The following is an 18,541-nucleotide window of genomic DNA, read 5'->3' as shown; positions in this document are numbered from 1 at the left end:
TGTTCTATGGAGAGAACAACTGTCACTAAAATTCAAAATTCTCCCCTTTCTGATATAATTTCCTCTTTCTTTTCAGGGCCAAATGCCCTCTCTGCTTTATAAAGAATTAAAATAATAAAAAAAAAGAAGACATCTCAGTCATTCCAGTCATCAAATCTCAGTGTGTCTGCATGTGTGTTTATACTCGTGATCTCAAATATGAATGGTGTAGATGTGAAAAAGCCGTTGGTTACAAAGCTATTCTGTTATGTTGTCATTTTAAAAGAGGCTGTTTCTCCAAAGCTAAGAGTGAAATTATAGCAGGTGCAGTTTCAGGCCTCTACAATTATCCCAGATTACCCTTTCAATAAAATGTTGACAGCCTCGCAAAAACAGTCTTACTATGCTGACATTTGGAAGCAGACAGGCATTGCAAAATGTTCCATCATAACAGCAGTGGTTTGGGCCTCAGAAAATCTCTTTATATTGTTAATGGGAAATTATTGCTTTTCTCACTTCATAAATATTCAGCCAGTACCTTCTAGTTCACCAGAACTTTATATTCCCCATTAGAAAACAAAGGCTGGTATAGGGACTCTTAAGTAATCACAGCTGGAATTAACACTACTTCACTGGAGGGGCAAGCAAAGTAGGAGAAAGAAAGTATGTTTCTGCCTGTCTATAAGAACTATTGCTTCTAAGAAAACTTGAGTAGTGGGAGGAGTTGGAAGTCCCTGTAATTCTATTCCATACACAAAATAAAAAAGTAGTTATATGTGAATATTTCACCACCAGTTACGTCTGCAACATTAGGCAAAGTACTTGTATATATTTTCTTATCATCAGATCCCCCTCCATGCACCTGTGTGCACGCACACACGCATGACTTAGTTCAGTACTGCCTTGGATGAAAAAAAAAATGACAAAAAGCTCATTGAAATCTTCAGGGACAGGCTCGTTTTATATATAGCCTTAAGAAGTATAAACTATGCAATAGCAACCAACAGTTAGATGAAGAATTCTGTCAAATCAAATATTTAACCTTATGAGACCCTGGCCTCCCATCCTCAACAAGAACTGCTTAACTTGAAGCAGCTGTAAAGAGAATATAAAAAACAAATAGAAGTGGGTTGCTTAAAAGCAAATCAGCTCCCTTTCTCTGCATACAGTGGTAATGATCGTGGAATACTTATCCCATGCCAAGCACGGTGCTTTACACATATTGACTTGTTTAATTCTCACAACAATGTATGAGGTAGGTACTCTTTTTAATCTAATTTTACCGATGAAGCTGAGCCATAAAGAGGTTAAGTAACTCGCCCATGTCCCACAGCTAGTAACTGACAGAGCTTGGCCTTGTATTCAGGCAGCTCCACTCCTGAGTCCTCACTCTTGACCCCCAGGCTACATTGCTTCTTATTGTATCATAGACTTTGCTGCTCTAAGTGGGGCCCTTGGACCAGCATCAGTAGTGTCACCTGGGCATTTGTTAGGTTAAATCTGAGGCCTCGCTCCAGACCTACGCAATCAGAATCAGCATTTTAACAAGGCCGCCAGGGGATTCTTATATACATTTAAGTTTACAAAGCACTGATCTAAGACCCTTACTAATAGAAAATAATCTATTTTAGAAGAAAAACAAAATTAGTATTCTACCCTAATTAAATTGCCCCCTGATTTTCCCTGCAGGTTTTGGATATGTCAAAAAAGATTTCAAATGTTTAAGTAAGTTACTCTGTTTGTTCTTCCAATCACAAGTCTAGGCATGAAAGTATCTGTGCTCATTACTCTTTCTTAGACTAATGGCTCTTAAGTTGTGGTGCCTGGACCAGCAGTATCTATCAGCACCACCTGGGAATTATTATGTATGTAAATTCTTGGGGGCCTAACCAATACCTGTTGGGGGTGGAGCCCAGCAATCTGTATTTAAAAAACCCTCTAGGTGATTCAGTGCCTCTCAAGTTTGAGAATCGCTGCGTTAGTTCTTCTGAAATGTTGCCCGATTTGAGTGATGCTGTGGGTTATACTTTGCTGTTGAGCCCTCCTTTAAAGGTATGGTTCCTTTGTTTTGCAAACGAGGCAGTTTATGAATGTGTAGAAAAGTCTGTGATGTGAGCTTTAGTCTCATCGAAAACAAGCCACAGTCCTAGAAGATAGGAGCATAGCTTCTTGCAAACAGAGGAGGCGGCTGACTTAATCTTTGCCTAAGTGGCTAATTCTTTGGAAAGGGTTGGCTCTGGCGTTTGCCCCCTTGTCATCTTGGTTAACTCTTTCTCCATCCCTTTTGACATTTCATTATACGTAATTGCTACTTTTAGCACTCTGCTTGTGAAAGGCTTGCTTTTGCTCGGTTGTCTGATGTGTTTTTCCTCCACGCTGGTTGGGGCTGACCTCTGACAGGCTTCTGACTTTGCTGTCTCCACAGCAATCATTGCCTTGGCTGCCGCACGGAGTCTCTTAGTTGAGGCCTAATAAAGATGAAACGCACGCTTTGCGTGCAGGATGGCGTCCTTCAACTCTTCTTTCTCTCCCTGCCTGGTAATGCCATTGTGTCTGATGTGGAGATGAATAGCTTTCTTGGAAATTACCCCGGAATGCCGTTTCCCCTGTGGTACCTCGGTGCAGCCTCTGTATGTGGCGGTCCCATCGTATATTCAGATCAGCTGCTGTGTGCGCTCGTGTTTTTAAACTGCAAGCATAGGTTGGTCATCTTTTTCAAAGTTAAAAAAAGTAAAACAAAAACGGAACAACTTATACCTGTCAGGAAGAATGAATGGTTTTATCATGGGACATTTCTAGAGAAATTGGAATGTTTCTTTAAAATCAGTACCAGTCTTTTTTACCTGTGGCATAAGTCCTGAAATGATTGTCGCTTTGCTGATTATTGGAGCAGCCTGATTGAACTGTGACTGTACCCCAGAGCTTGTAATTGTTTATGGGGGAGGGGATGTCTGCCTTATCTACTTCAAGTAAGCTACCCTTATAACACATGCTTAATTCTGGTGTTTATCTGGAAATACAATTATAGTATTGAACTTCCTTCCCTGATGAAATAAGGAACAATTTCCTAAGTCTCGATCTGACTGTATAGTTTCATTAGCGTCAATTAGGCTGCCATTAATTTAGCTTTAAAAATGGTCACAGCTTTTGGAATAAAAAATTACCTTCTTGGGACTTCCCTGGTGGTGCAGTGGTTAGGAATCCGCCTGCCAGTGCAGGGGACACGGGTTTGATCCCTGGACAGGGAAGATCCCACGTGCCGCGGGGCAACTAAGCCTGCACGCCACAACTACTGAGCCTGCGTGCCTAGAGCCTGTGCTCTGCAACAAGAGAAGCCACCACAATGAGAAGCCCATGTGCCGCAACTAGACTAAGCCCGCATGCAGCAGCAAAGACACGACGCAGCCAAAAATAATTAAAATTTTTAAAAAAACGATAAAAAAAAAAATACATTCTTTTATTTGTTTTTGCCTCTCATCTTTCTCTTTATTATTGAAAGGACAAGTATGTTACTGATGGAAAAAGGCTTACTTGTGACAGGAGAGTAATTAGTGTGAAGACCATGACTAATTAAAATAAACGTTCTTCTCATTTATTAGAATCCAGGTTGCTCACTGGGGTTGTTATTCTTTCTTCCTTTTTAAGCCACGAAATTGTAATTTCTTTATTTGTATATAAAGAACATTTGGAATCATGTCAAGTCCTCATCAGAAATAGCTCCTTTATTTCTTGGTATTTTTCATTAATGCCCTAAAAAATGTACTATGACAATAGGTGAGTGGTAAACCAGTGCATGAAATGAGAGGGGAAAAAACAGTGGTATTTTTGAGTATAAACTCCAGTCTTTAGTTCTCAGTTTGTCCTTTGCATACGCAACTCTCCACTTCTACCCTGATATGGTTTTTTTCCTCTTTATTACTGTTTCCTGATTGGAAAATAAGAAAAGGAAAACAATTGCATAAAAACATTGACCAGGGATGCTGAAAGAGCCAGCAAAGACAAAATCAAAAGGATAAAATTTACACCCTAAAACATATTCTGGGTGCCTACTTAAATGAAGCTTGTAACAGATCCATGTCTATCTATTGTATTATTGATTTACAATGAAGATTTCAAATTTGTTAGTAGATTTATTTGTCAATACTAGGCAGAAACAAGATACAAGGAACAATAAAGATTGGGGCTAGTTATGTTGATCTCCCAACTCCACATTTTAGATTGAGTTGTACTCCAGCCAAGGCCATTGTCAACCATGCTCAATGTCCCATACATGTTTGTATTTGAACAGACATAATACACTCATGCCACGTTTAAATGCATAAAGCCAAGTTGATGAGGACATCGTATGGTTAAGAAAGCACACACCGGCTACTTTTGTTAGTGATTGGGAGACATCTCAAGCAGCCAATATAGATAAATAGACCAATAGTTAGCCTAAGATGGTAACTCTGATTTATCTTAACGTAATAATGTATCTGTGGTTACACAGTTGTAGCATCTGGGTTAAGGAACTTAAGCTGTACTGTCTCCATTTCTCGTGATTTACTACATACTTAAAGCAGGTGGTATTAGTTATACTGAAGAATATAGATTTGAAATCCCCAGAAGTCTGTAACTGAGGATATTGTCAGGATGTATGGGGTAATTTTTAGAAATCTGGAGTTTCAGAATGGAGTGAATGATATCAGTGAAGTCAGACAAGGTGGAAAGTTTGTTGATGTTTCGTTAATTTTGGCTAAGATCTGCTGAAGTCATGCCTGGGTTCTATAAAATATGGCAGCACAGCAATCTAAGGGAGTGGGTTTGTTGTCTCTGATCTGAGTGGTGAGGGGTAGAGATGCCTTGCATGTGTTTTAGGAGTTTATGGCTTTGAGCTAAATAAGGAGTGTCTGTTTTGCAAATGGAGCCAAATGAAAGGAAAAGAGAAATAAGATTTAAAAAAAAATTTTTTTAAGTTGTAAAGTTTTGCTAACTTCATTAACGTCAGGAATTTGACCAGTCCTCCCTTTCTTTATTTTGACAAACTCTTATCCTCCTGGTCTCATCGTAAGCATTTTTTCCTCAGGGAAATCTTTCCTCACCCCTAGGACTTGATTAGATGCTCCTGATAGATGCTCCCTACAGACCTTGTGAACCTGCCAGGTGAGCCTAGCACTTACCACCCCCTATTGATATTGCTTGCTTAATTGTTCTCTCCTCCATTGAACCATTGCAAGCTCCTAGAAGATAGCAAACAATACACATATATTTCCTATCATATCTACAGTGCATGGCAGTATTTCCTAAACACTTTTGTGGAACAGATAACTTACCACATTCAAGCTTCACTTATGACTTTAGTATTTTCCTTTTCTTTTCTTTATGTATCAGTGCTTTGTAATGATTCAGCTGTGTCTTGAGATCTTTTACCACTCAAAAAACTTTCGAGAATTAGATCAAGGCAACTAGACTGCTTAAGATTTCTAGAAATGTCTCAGTTATTATTAGGCAATGTATCCTTGGGAAAAAAAAAATCTACTTTCTATAAAGGTCATGCAGGCCAAATTTACAATTTGGAAAATGTAAATCTTAAATGAGTACCATATTGATCTGAATGTTTTTGGTCATTATGGTTAAAATTGTGATATGTGAATTGAGAATGTCTTTGAAGGACTTTTGGGAAATGTACTCTGTAGCTATTGGCATCTGGCTGGATATATTTTTATAAAATCACTTAATCTCTCTGTACCTTTTTTTGTTTTTTATGCTTCCTATTGATATAATGGAATGATTATAACTTGTTTTATGTAAGTATCATTTCAAAAAATTAGAATTATATATGTGAAAGCACTCTGAAAACTATAAAATCTTATTCAAATGGCTTAAAGATTCCAGAGCTTAACCTCTTTTCTATATTATGCAGTGATTATGGCAAATTAGCAATTTGTAAGGCATGCAGGACTCCTTCTGGGGCTCCAGAGACCAGACTCGGTCTGGCTTAAGCAAAAATGTAACTTGATTGATCACATACTCAGGGGGAAAGGAGGATGAGGAATGGGTAGGGATGGGACGCTGGGATTGAATTCCTCAGCATGGTGGTTCTCGAAGGAAGAGACCCTGCCAGGTCAGGCACAGCAACACGCCCACGCAGGCTGAGTTTAGAAGTAACCCTGCTACATATATTCACATCTGTCTTCATCTCCTCTTAGCAAATATACATCCTTCAGTGGTGTGAGCAAATGACAGGCTGTGCTCGGTCTGCCATTATTTTGCCGAAGGAGTTGGCACAGCTATTCTGACCAAAGGCAAATCATTAGGTGGCTAATTTGCACTCTATCACCTTCATGCCTTCACAGTTGGTGCTGTGTGAAAATGATGTTTGGTGCAAGAAAAGTGGATATATTTAATATGTTTAAGCAGAGAATCCTCTTTTCTAGAAGTCCAGATTTTTTTTTTCTCCAGAAGAAACCAGTGACTCTGTAAAATATAGAAGATACTGCTTTTTCCATCTGTAAAAATAAGAACTTTCAGTTTCTATATTGCATCATAGCACAACCAACCTCTGCATTCAGTTCAATTAAAGCTCATTTTTCTAATTGTTGTTGAATGATCAGTTGTCATTGCGACACTGCATCTTCCAGATGAGTAAAATCACAAGAAGGAAAGTAACATTCTCTTTATATGCCAAAAGTAGACAATTTTGAAAATATAAAACAGCTGAGCTCACTTGACTCTCTTGATGTCCTCTACTTCATCTGCCAGTGGAGGAGATTGTTAGAGTATTCCCTTTCCTTAGGATTTTTTTCCCCAGAATTCTGCCAAATGTAGAGAATTACATATAACTTACTACAGAAGAGATGGGCCAAAAAGGGACATTTCTATTTCAAAGCCTACTAGTGCCTAGAAAATAAATGTGAAGTAGTATTGCAGCTGTTTCTCTTAACCAGCTGGGTCATATACTTTCTTAATGGGACTGAGGCAGAAGCATTGGTTTTCATATTTATGTGAGGACTTGAAAGGGATCATAAATTATGATGGCTGAGTCTAGCCTTAAGGTAGCAATGAACTAAGGTGATGTAGAGGTATACAACGAAAATGGAAACTTGTAAAGCACATCAACAGGGAGCTCTTCAGGGAAGATACAGCAGGAGGTTAATGGACATCTAATCTTAATGCTTCATTTTTTTTCCCCTGGAGAAATGAGATTAATTAAGCATACATCAAATATATGGCTTCTGGCATATAGACACAGTGTTTGCAGAAAGAGAACCAGTATGATATAAGAACTGACTAGGAAAAAGGAAACCCCTCCTGTGGGAGACAAAATTTTAATAACATTTCCAAGCTGAAGTCACGTAATTCAACATGCAAGGAAAAGTTATTAGTATGACTTTAAAGATGTCTACTTGAATTTGCACAAATATGTAAGCATATGTTTTCAGCATCTTAGTGCAGTGTTTCGGGATGCAGCTCATCCAACTGACAAGAGGACTTAACAGATGTAATACCCATTTCCTTAATGAGATTCGAGACTTAAAATCTGTTGTTATGAACAGATGTGCTATGACATTTACCAACCACGTGCTGATAGTTTTTGAATTAGGCACACTGTTCAAAATATGCCAAGCGGCAGGAAATTGTCACCATAATAGGGCTGCTGGCTATACCACCTCAGTAACTTGCCAGAGATTGAAGCTTATGATGGAGGTCCAAAATGTGCCATGTTTGGAGCCTCACTGATGTGATAGAGAACCTCCACGTACTGAAGAACTCATTGAAAATGAATATCATTAAGGTGGACTGGCCACCCAGCCTCTGTTTCCTTTCTAAAGGATCACAAACCATCTGTTGAAGAATATTCTAGAATTTTTCGAAGATTTGATTTCAACCAAGTTATATGAGGCCTGTTTATAATAGAATTAAGGAATACCTAAACGTGCCAGGCAGGAATATGTGTGAGTTATTCATTTAACAAACATTTATGGGTCGTTTTCTACATGCCAGTAACTGGAGACACACTGAACTGGGGATAAAAAGATGAACAAGACCCACTTTTTGCTTTCAAAGAGCTCTAGGCTGCTGTAAGCCAGCTTCTTATCTCTGTTATCATATTAAGACACTCTGAGTCTTTATCTTAATTTTCCTCTTAACCTTTAAGCCTTCCTAAACCTGTATGCAATTCACCAAGTAATGTTCTGTTTTATTATTCTGAGGTAGTGAACCAACTTCATGACTGCTGTAAACTTTTGGGTTTTTTGTTTGTTTGGTTGGTTTTTTTTTTTTTTTTTTTTTTTAAACTCAGAATTCATTGCCATTAGCCCACAGGTTAGTGTTTGTTTTCTATGTGTTTATAAGATGGAAACATCATTAAAGGACATCCTTGAGTGAAGAAGATTTGAGATGCCAGGTATCATGCTGAATATTTACCATGAGTAATTTCATTTGTATCTGAGAAGAATTTCATGAGGCATACAGTATTATCTTGGTTTCCTAAAATAGACTGATGAAATCTTAAATTACTTGCCCAAGGCCACACAGCTCCTGTGTGGTTACAGGGAAGATACACAGGCCAGATTACTGGCTTTCATGCTGTAGCATGCTGTCTCGTGCCTTTATTTCTTTTGTATTCCTGAGCCTTTCAATTTGTGCATGAAGCATTGACTGAGATGCCATTTCCTTCATTAACATCAACAAATGATATCACCTTTTTTCTAGACAGTTGACTGTCTCACATAGGCCTGTCACGAACCCATCATCCTGTGTACAATGCCCCTTACAGGAGTATGTTACCTCAAAATAACTATCATTATGTATTCATTCATGTAGATCTATGACTCACTTCTCTCTGCATTGATATCTTACCTAGTATAAAATCTTGTGGTTCAGTTACTCCTTTGAGGTGATCCAATTCAGTTTTCCATCTGATATAGGAAGTCTTTTTCCATTATTTTATGAAGTGATCTACTGGAGCATTTCCTGTGATGGGAAGTTTCTTAGGACAAGATTTAGCCATTGCTGCATTCCTTTTGTCTTTACATTGAGTCTTAATCACCAATCCTGTCAGTTCTAATTACTGGCTTAGTTCTGTCCTTGACAAGTAGGAAGGAATTACCTCTTAATCCACCAGAAACATTATGGAGTGGATTGATTCAAATTTTGCTTGCGGTGGAGTAATTAACGCTATTAGCATAAGGTGGAATAATAAAGAAGTGAATATATAAAGAGGAAAAGTAAAGAAAGTTAGCTTTCAGCAGCAAGGAGGTACTTGAGAACAAGGTATGTATCTTATTTATCTTTGTATCACCAGTGCCTAATACAGTTCTGGGCACGTAGTAAGCTCTCAAATGTCTGAAGAATGTTTAATAAATGTCTCCCAACTTTTGATTTCAGGCTAGCCCTTAATGCTACTATAAACAGCTTCATTGAATTGACTTAAAGTCTAACAAAGCCATCAAATCTTTTAGGACAGTTACTGAGTTTTCGCTTTCTCTTATCCAGAGTGAATATCCTCAGTTTCTTCTTCTTTTTCTCAGATTGTTTTCCCCTTGTAACCTAGTCACTTATTTATCCTAAAACATTTGTTGAATCCTATGAGGTATCACAGTACTCATAGTGGACCGTGTATGGTACTGATATGATTCAGGTACATGAATAACTACGAAGCAAGTCAGAGTGATAAAAAACCACAAAGGAGGCAAAATCAGAAGGTTGTAGAAAAAAAATAGAGAAATTCTAGCTGGGGTGAACTGGAAAGTCTTCATGGAGAGAGTGGCCTTTAAACTGGGTCTTGAAGGGCTACTAGGATTGTCATGAGTAGAAGAAAATAATTGGAGCAAAGACCTGAAGGCAGAGAACGGAAGTGTGGATTTAGAAACTTGACAGTAGAATCATTGGATAAAATAAAAGGTCCGTGTAGAGGATTGTGAGAGATGAATTTTGAAAGGTACTTTAAACTGAATATGGATTAAATGCAAGGATGGAGAGGTTTTGCTTTATTTATTGGCAGTAGGGAGCTGTTGAATATTTTGTGGGTAGAGTAACAGGATTAGAATAGTACTTTAGGAAGATCCATCTTGCAGGACTGATTGGAGTAGTTTATCACTTTCTTAAGTGTGCTTCTCTGTCAGTAGCTCAAAGTGATTATGTAATCTTCACTAGACAACTCAGAGCACTTTGGTCTTCACGACTATTATTATCTGGGGGTCTCTTGGCTCCTCCTTTCACTCTTGGTCCCTAATTTGTATCTGAGTTAGAGAGAAAGCCACTTACTTCCTAGAGGCTTATTCCCCCTTTCTTCCTGCTCTTTTTCCTGATATACTTGACATTTTGCTTCATGTCAGCGTTGTTTCAGATGACCTGAGGTTGATTGCTTTACTTTCTCTCTCTCTCTCTCTATTCATTTTTATACCCCTCCCTCCAACCACCAGCCCCGACTACCAGATTTACATAGAACTAGGTGTCTACAGGTTTCTAAATAATTGCACTTTGGTTTAGTAGATGTTTACAACAGTACACTTTATTCTTAACAAGGAGTGCCAGGAGAAAGACTGTGACACCTGGGAAGTCCCTGCTTCCACGGCCAGGTTTTGTATCCCCAGTCCCTGTTACTAATTAGCACTTAGTTTTTGGTGTTTATGGGCTTTGGCCAACAAGAAGGGAGATGTGGTTAGAGTTCTGCATGAGTGGAGTTTGCTCTGGTACACTTGGCCCTCACATATGTTTGTCTCTGCTGCCCTTGGCGGCTGCTGTCAGCTGGACTCAGGATGGTTCACGTGACTTTAACTTTTAAAGATGACTTTTTGACGCCACTGGGACTCCCCCTGCATAAAAACTGGAACCTGTAGAATGAAGCACAGTGCTTCTTGAGCTTTTTCACTGAAGTCCACTAAAGACAGAAGGTAGCTCCTGGTAACTCTGGAGGTTAGGGAGAGGGGTGTGTTAGGCATGCCATGGTGCTGAGAGCCAGGAGAGGGAGAGATGGGGTAGAAGATGGTCACGAGGAACCTGCCTCAGGTACAAAATACTTTTGAAGGCTCCCATTGCTTTTAAACCTTAGGTAAAACTTGCAGCCCAAGCTTCTGTTTTAATTTCAAGAAATCTTCACCACCTCCATTATGGAAGTCAAATTCCTATTCCTTTTGCTCCTGTGATATTCAGTGATGATGAGTAGGGTGGTGAAGTGGGTCAGAAAAAGAGGGTGAGGAAAGCAGATATCCTTAGCCCAGTTTCAGAAGCATGCAAGAGTAAAAAGAACCAGGCTTTGGAGTCAGAATGAAACTGAATCTTAGAATTATTATATGTGTGACCTGGGCAGTAACTTAGCTTCTCTGAGACTCAGTTTCCATATTTATAGGAAGGGGAAAAGAATATCTCATAGGATTAATATAGGATAAATTACAAAATAATTTTCTGTACAAAAGTAAATTACCACCTATTTGGCCCTTGCAGTATTTTTAACATTTGAAAGTTAATTTAAATTTTAAAATCATCATGTTAATGTTTTAATATCTTCAGGAAGCTAGCACTTGGTCTTACCAGTTACATTGTTCAAGGTATGAAGCTGAGCAGAATTTAGAGAAACAACTATCACTCCTTTTGGCTTCCTTAAAGGGCAGCCCACTGTACCAACTCCTTTCAAGTACGTGCACATCATGACAATACTGATAAGTGATTTTTCTACTGTTAAGCTTATAATAATGATTATTCTTATCTGCAATGTCCAACTTTATTTTATCTTTTTGTTTAAAATTTTTGGCTGCGTTGGGTCTCCGTTGCTTCACACGGGCTTTCTCTCGTTGCGGCGAGCGGGGGCTACTCTTCATTGCGGTGCGCGGACTTCTCATTGCAGTGGCTTCTCTTGTTGTGGAGCATGGGCTCTAGGTGTGCGGGCTCAGTAGTTGTGGCTCACGGGCCTAGTTGCTCCGCAGCATGTGGGATCTTCCCAGACCAGGGATCGAACCCGTGTCCCCTGCATTGGCAGGCAGATTCTCAACCACTGCTCCACCAGCGAAGTCCTGCAATGTCCAACTTGACAATCTATCATCTTCATAGAATATATATCATTAAAGAGAGAACTTTTCTAGGCAAGAAAGTTTAAAATATAACCCCCATACTAACAGTGAGGCAGTCTGCACAGTGGAGATATCGGTGCTCTCCAGATGCACTGTAAACAGCAAATGGCCTTTTCTAATTATGAAGCATTTGTCTCAGAACATTACAGCAGCTGGAATTTGGCTTTAGGCAAACATATGTCTTAATAATGTTGGGAAGCATTTGTGGGCTTCATGGACCCCCTCAAGGTCTTTTGTAAGCCGATTCTGTAGCACTAAGTATCTGAGTTATCACAGATGATTCAAGCTTCAAGAAAATGGGGGGTGGGGTGAGGTGTAAAAATAAAGTTTCTGGAATTCCTGGAGCATATAGTAAAGTACCTTACGGTCTGAGCTGGAGCTCTTTTAATGTTGAAGGTGAAGTAGGAGAACAAGCTGATGACACCTGTCTTGTTCTTCCACCCACATTAAGCCCTCCAAAGCTTCTAGCTCATTCACACACAGTTTAGATCAGCAGAAGCTTTGAGATGAGACCTACCTACTATCTGAGAATGTTCCCTGGAAAACAGGGGCTGACTTGGGGAAGAATAGGTCACTCTGGGATCCTTGTCAGAAAACTCAAACAGTGTTTTGCTGCTAGGGGAAGACACTTGGAAAAGCTCAAATTGAAAACCCATTCTCTTCTAATAGAGATTATGAAGGTCTAGAGTAATTTTTCCGATGAAGTACAAGAATAGAGATTTTATTTGGACAAAATGTTTGACATACACACAAAATGCAATTTAGAAAATACCTGATGAGCTCTACTTTGTGCCATCCCAGGCACAAGAGAAGCATGCAAAGAAATTATATGAATATTGATATGCGGGGCTCAGTGTTAACCCTTTATTTGCTGAGCTGAGGAAATCCTTGGGAGTCCTGGGCAGAGGGCTGGGAATAGTCAGGGAACTTAGGGAAGTGGCTGTTTGTTAATAAGTAAACCATACTTATTTAGTAATTTGTATGTCCCTATGGATGCAGACCAGCTAAAGTATTACCTCTTCCCTTACCACTCTTCCTGTCTCCTTCTCTGAGATAATCCTTTCTCCAGGATACTTAGAGCAGGGGCTCTTAATCTTAAGGGTGCCATGGACCTATTTGTCACTCTGATGAAGCATATGGGCTCATCTAAGAATGTTTGTAAAAGCATAAAATAAAATACACAGGATTACAAAAAACCATTTATATTGAGACACAATGATAAAACATTTAATAATTGTGATAAAATAACACATTAAAAATGAGATCTAGAGCTCTAGTAACTACCATAAGTTCAAAATAATGATAAATGTAAATTATATTTAAGATATCTGCAGCAAATGTAGGATGATATAAAAATAGCCATGGTTTCTATTGCTGACAAACCACTTACTGTGGTTTGTTGCCTATACTTACCGAAGAAATGCTAAATTTCAGTAACAGGGTAGTAAAAATAAAGATGTTGCTTTCCCACCTCACGTTCACAAATCCTTTGTGTTTCATCCACAGACTGCTTGGGGCTCCATGGACCCCAGGTGTCTCCATTCAAATTTCTGTAACAAATACCATAGACTGGTTGGCTTAAACAATGAACATTTATTTCTCAGAGTTTTGGAGGCTTGAGGTTCAGGATCAGGGTGCCAGTATGGTGGAGTTCTTGGTGAGGGCCCTTTTCCTGATTATATCCTCAAGTAGCCTTTTCTAGGTGTGTTCAATTGACTAGATTGGCATAAAATAAATAGGGGCAGAATACTTATTTGAGTCTGTAAGTGCTCTATACCTACACATGCTTTCTCAGTGTTCTTCCAAAATACAAATTGGGCAGCAGATGAATTCCCCATTTGGAGAATTTAAGCCAAACCCAGATTTGTGGTTTCAGAGTCTAGCACAATTTTACAGCTCATTCTTCTATAATCTTGGTGTCCCTTAAATGAAGGTCAACTTTTGCCTACGGTGAAGGTATTCTTAATGTACTCATACACTTAGAGATCCCAGAGTAATGGTAACTTGTATCTTTTCCACAGAGTTCAATCTGGCCTTAACCTGAAAAAATGATAAATGTTTCCAATAGCGAATTTTAGATGCAAACTTGAACAAAAAGGAAAATCCCTTCCCAACCTTTTTTCTGCTTTACACTCTTCAGATTTATGTGTTCAACAACAGTAATCATTGTGAAAATCACAGGAATTTTATTTGTGAAGTGCTTATCCCCTACAGAGATTAATACGCCACTTAATATCAAAGGTAAATGGATGTTTTGAATGTTCTCTAAGTTATGGAAGCAACAGACATACACTTCCAGCAGGCTGTTTAAGAAGCAAGATGTTAATCACAACTCCAATATAACCATACTTCTGACAACATTACAAGGTGATTATTAGTCATGCTTGCCCACCTGTAAAATGCTGACTTGACTAATATGCATATTGGCAGCATATAAAAAAGGTGTTGGCACCTTGCCCAAGGTCATGGACAAACTTGAAGTTTCATTAAGCCATATTGATTATCACGCAAAATATCTGGAACACAGTTTTACTCGGACATTCCATTTACATGGGCTATTGAAATCAGAAGATAAAACAAAAATACTGGATTCTGTGAACTTAATTTCAGAGATCGTTTTTCTACACATGAATTATGATATCTAATAAATTCAGTTTAGACATTTTAATGTAACCTTAGAGTCTGACTAGGCATATATATTTTCTGCAGGTGAACTTCATGTACACAAATTACATTAATTAACAATTATACCCAGTGTTTATCAAATAAAAAGCAAGTTTCTTGAGTTGGGAAGTTAGAGGAAACAAGACAGGGACTTTCCTCTGAGGGAATGTAGTACAAACTTATTTGAGGTAACGTAATATCGACATAGAGATGATTGACTGTGTTTGGTAACGTGCAAAGTGCCAGTAAATGACACAGAAAAAGCTATAGTTGTAAGACAAAAAGGTTGTTTATCAGGAGAGATAAGAGATGGAGCCTGGCCTTGAAGTGTGAACTCAGACTAATAATGCTGCAGGTAACTTAGTACGTACGTACACACACACACACACACACCCCCACCCCCCCACCCCCCCACCCCCCACACACACACCTGCCAAGCCTCTGCCGTTACTCCGATTGCTGCCTTATTCACTAAGACCCTCCTCACTTCATTCCTGAATTACTGTGGCCTCTGCCTGGCACTCCTTACTCCTTGTCTGAACCTGTGCGCACAGTGTATCATTAGAACAATTTTCCTCACACTGAGCTTTTATCATATTAACTACTGTGCCCAATGGTTTGTACATAAAGTGTTATTTTGATGGCGCCAGTGTTGGTCTGTGTTCTGCTTGACTCCGGTGTTTCTGAATCCAGTGTGTCCCTCCTAGATTAGTCTTTCTCAGCTATCACTATGATATCTTTCGGTTTAAGAGACTGTAATAGAAGCTTTTATATACTGTTACCGGAGTATGCACTGTGATGTCTTTCTGGGGGGCAAAGCCTTAAAATGTATACATGCTTTATTTCACTTTGACATTATGCTTTTAATCATGACTTCGTGCATTTTAAAAATATATATAATACAACTATTTTTATTGCTGCTACTTTTAAAATAAAATTTGTTGACATAGCCTAATCGGTCCTTTGGAAGGAAGAGTGTCTATACTGGAAACACCTGGGAACCATTAAAAATGATGAACATAGAAAATACTGATTTTTTTTTCTAGTAAGCATTTAATTTTTTTTTGATATCCCCATGGTATATCCTTTAAAATTGTGGTTCTTTTTTGTTTTGTCTTTTTAAGATCTCTAGTAGCTTTCTGTTGTTCATCAAATTAATCCTTGCTTCCTATGCCTGGTTTCCAGGGCCCCGCATCAACCTACTCTCAAATTGTGTAGCAACCTTATAGAAATCTCAACCATTTCAGTCTGTTTTATCCCTGACTGGACTTCCACAGCCCAAACTCACTTCCAGCTGTGCTCTTGTTTATGTACTTTCCCCACTTGACTACCCTTTGTCTCTCTCCTAATTCAACTCCTATCTTTTTTTTAAATAAGCTTATTTATTTTATTTATTTATTTTTGGCCGCGTTGGGTCTTCGTTGCGGCTTTCTCTAGTTGTGGCAAGTGGGGGCTACTCCTCGTTGCGGTGCACGGGCTTCTCATTGCGGTGGCTTCTCTTGTTGCGGAGCACGGGCTCTAGGCACGCAGGCTTCAGTAGTTGTGACATGTGGGCTCAGTAGTTGTGGCTCGCAGGCTCTAGAGTGCAGGCTCAGTAGTTGTGGCGCACAGGCTTAGTTGCTCTGCGGCATGTGGGATCTTCCCGCACCAGGGATTGAACCCGTGTCCCCTGCATTGGCAGGCGGATTCTTAACCACTGCGCCACCAGGGAAGTCCCGTATCGTTTAAGGGTCTACTTCTTATGAATCTTGTCCTGATTTTCTCAGTCCTTCGTGGGTATATCATCCAGTTCTATGGTTCGTCTCAAGTAAACAGGTGTTCTGGAAAGGAGCCTGGATTCAGCAGAGGAACTAGGATGTGACTGGAGCACACCTGTGAGATAAGCGTCGTTTTCTGCTGAAGGTTGATTTTTGAAGGCTATTTGGAAAGGAGCCATGCACACACCGGTCCTTGCCGCTTTGTTCTTTTTCTACTTTACTGGATAAAAAAGATTCTCAGTTAAGAGCTGGCCAAGGGAGAAGTCATCTTTTCTTTTTTAGCTTCAAACAATTTTGCAAGGAAAAATTAGGTAAAGTTCAAAGATAAAGGTTTGCTCTGGAGTGCAATATTCCTTTATCATCTTTTTCATCTGTTCCTCTGTGCATTACTTCCAGCATCTTCCTGCAAGGCACATACATGGCCTGATTACTCGAGCATTTTCTCCTCTCCCTTACGCCCAAATCTTGATCTGTTGCATTCACTGGGCTTAGTCTGAGAACTGTGAAGAAGAGAGAACTGCATTCGTCCATTTTTGTGTTTGGTTCACTAAACTATATACCCCAGCCCCATTCACTGGTCTTGCTCAAACCCCTGCACAGCCCTTCTCTACCCCATACTCCGTGGGTACTATGTATGAATTGTCTTTTTTTTTTTTTTTTAATTTATTTATTTATTTATTTATGGCTGTGTTGGGTCTTGGTTTCTGTGCGAGGAATTTCTCTCGTTGTGGCGAGCGGGGGCCACTCTTCATCGCGGTGCGCGGGCCTCTCACTATCGCGGCCTCTCTTGTTGCGGAGCACAGGCTCCAGACGCGCAGGCTCAGTAGTTGTGGCTCACGGGCCCAGTTGCTCTGTGGCATGTGGGATCTTCCCAGACCAGGGCTCGAACCCGTGTCCCCTGCATTGGCAGGCAGATTCTCAACCACTGCGCCACCAGGGAAGCCCTGAATTGTCTTTTTTAGTTCATGTGCGAACTTAAAATATTTCTATTATGAAAATTTGCAAACATACAAATAGCATAGTAAAACATGCTTCTTGAATACCCATCACACAGATTCAATTACCAACATTTTTAGTGTACTCTTTTAAAACCTAAGTTTATCTTAATATTTTGTTCTCTTACGCTATAACATGTCTTCCTAAAACTTGTCTTTTAGTCATGTGCTTAATAGATCGAATAGTGATCTCTTCTGTGGTATTCAGTTTCAATACTTAATTATTCATTGTCAAAGACAGTGGTATGTGAGAGAAATTAAAATTCAACAAACGTAGCTAATACATTGATAACTTCATATGGTAACTTTGGGCACAGGTTACAATTTAATTGTAATTATTATTTCTATTCTATTAAGTTAACCACTAAACCTGACAACTAAACTTTCACCTATATTTTTAAAAATTAAAATATGATCGATCATGTGAGTCATTAACACCATTCTGGTTAATTACCAGGAAGTGTTATTTCTTGTGAACCTCTCTTATTCTTTATCTGATTTCCTTTGTAGATAGTCTTGAAATTACTAAATACTTTCAATGTGTTCTTAGACCGTCTCATCCCTTAAGGACATAAGAGCAACAGGAATCTTCCTTATAGACATTAACACTAGTATTGAAAATTATGAACTACATTTTGTCTGTAAGAATAGTTGCCTTCTTAACTAAATAGGATAGCATTATGATATTAGCTTTAAACCAAGGTTAATCATTTTTATTCCACTGAATAACTCATGGCTTTTGCACATTATAATTCACTGTTGAAATACTTTAATTTTTTTTCCTATTTTTTTTTTTTCTTTTTCTGCAGCTCTTGTAAATGTGAAACTCTGGGCCATTGATCGACAATGTTTTCAAACAATAATGATGAGGACAGGACTCATCAAGCATACCGAGTATATGGAATTTTTAAAAAGGTAGGATGCTTTCTTTTCTCCTGAGAGTGTTTTATTGTCTTTTCAACCTTCCTCTGAAATGCAGCCCGGGGAACACTTTTTGCCTTTATCTCAGTCTTATTAGCCTACAAATTTGTTGAAGTACAAGATTTTGGACTGGCTTCTTTCTATTTCTGCTGCCAAATTTCATGATAGGTGGTTA

The 18,541-nt window shown here is 39.0% G+C and overlaps 1 protein-coding gene across 2 annotated transcripts in view; it reads left to right on the top strand.

The window, feature by feature from the left end:
• PRKG1 (protein kinase cGMP-dependent 1) overlaps window positions 1-18,541 on the top strand; it is a 1,237,939-nt gene that overhangs the window by 768,822 nt on the left and 450,576 nt on the right. For both annotated transcript variants that reach the window (XM_082339465.1, XM_082339464.1), the window contains exon 4: window positions 18,255-18,360. In XM_082339465.1, the coding sequence (XP_082195591.1) occupies window positions 18,255-18,360 (106 nt within the window). The remainder of the gene's footprint in view (window positions 1-18,254; window positions 18,361-18,541) is intronic.

The sequence above is a fragment of the Balaenoptera borealis genome (assembly GCF_965194805.1).
Source record: "Balaenoptera borealis genome assembly, chromosome: 10".
In the NCBI taxonomy this organism is placed as follows: Eukaryota; Metazoa; Chordata; class Mammalia; order Artiodactyla; family Balaenopteridae; genus Balaenoptera; species Balaenoptera borealis.
The sequence above is the reverse complement of the archived record's forward strand: the minus strand, read 5'-3'. Positions and strand labels throughout refer to the sequence as shown.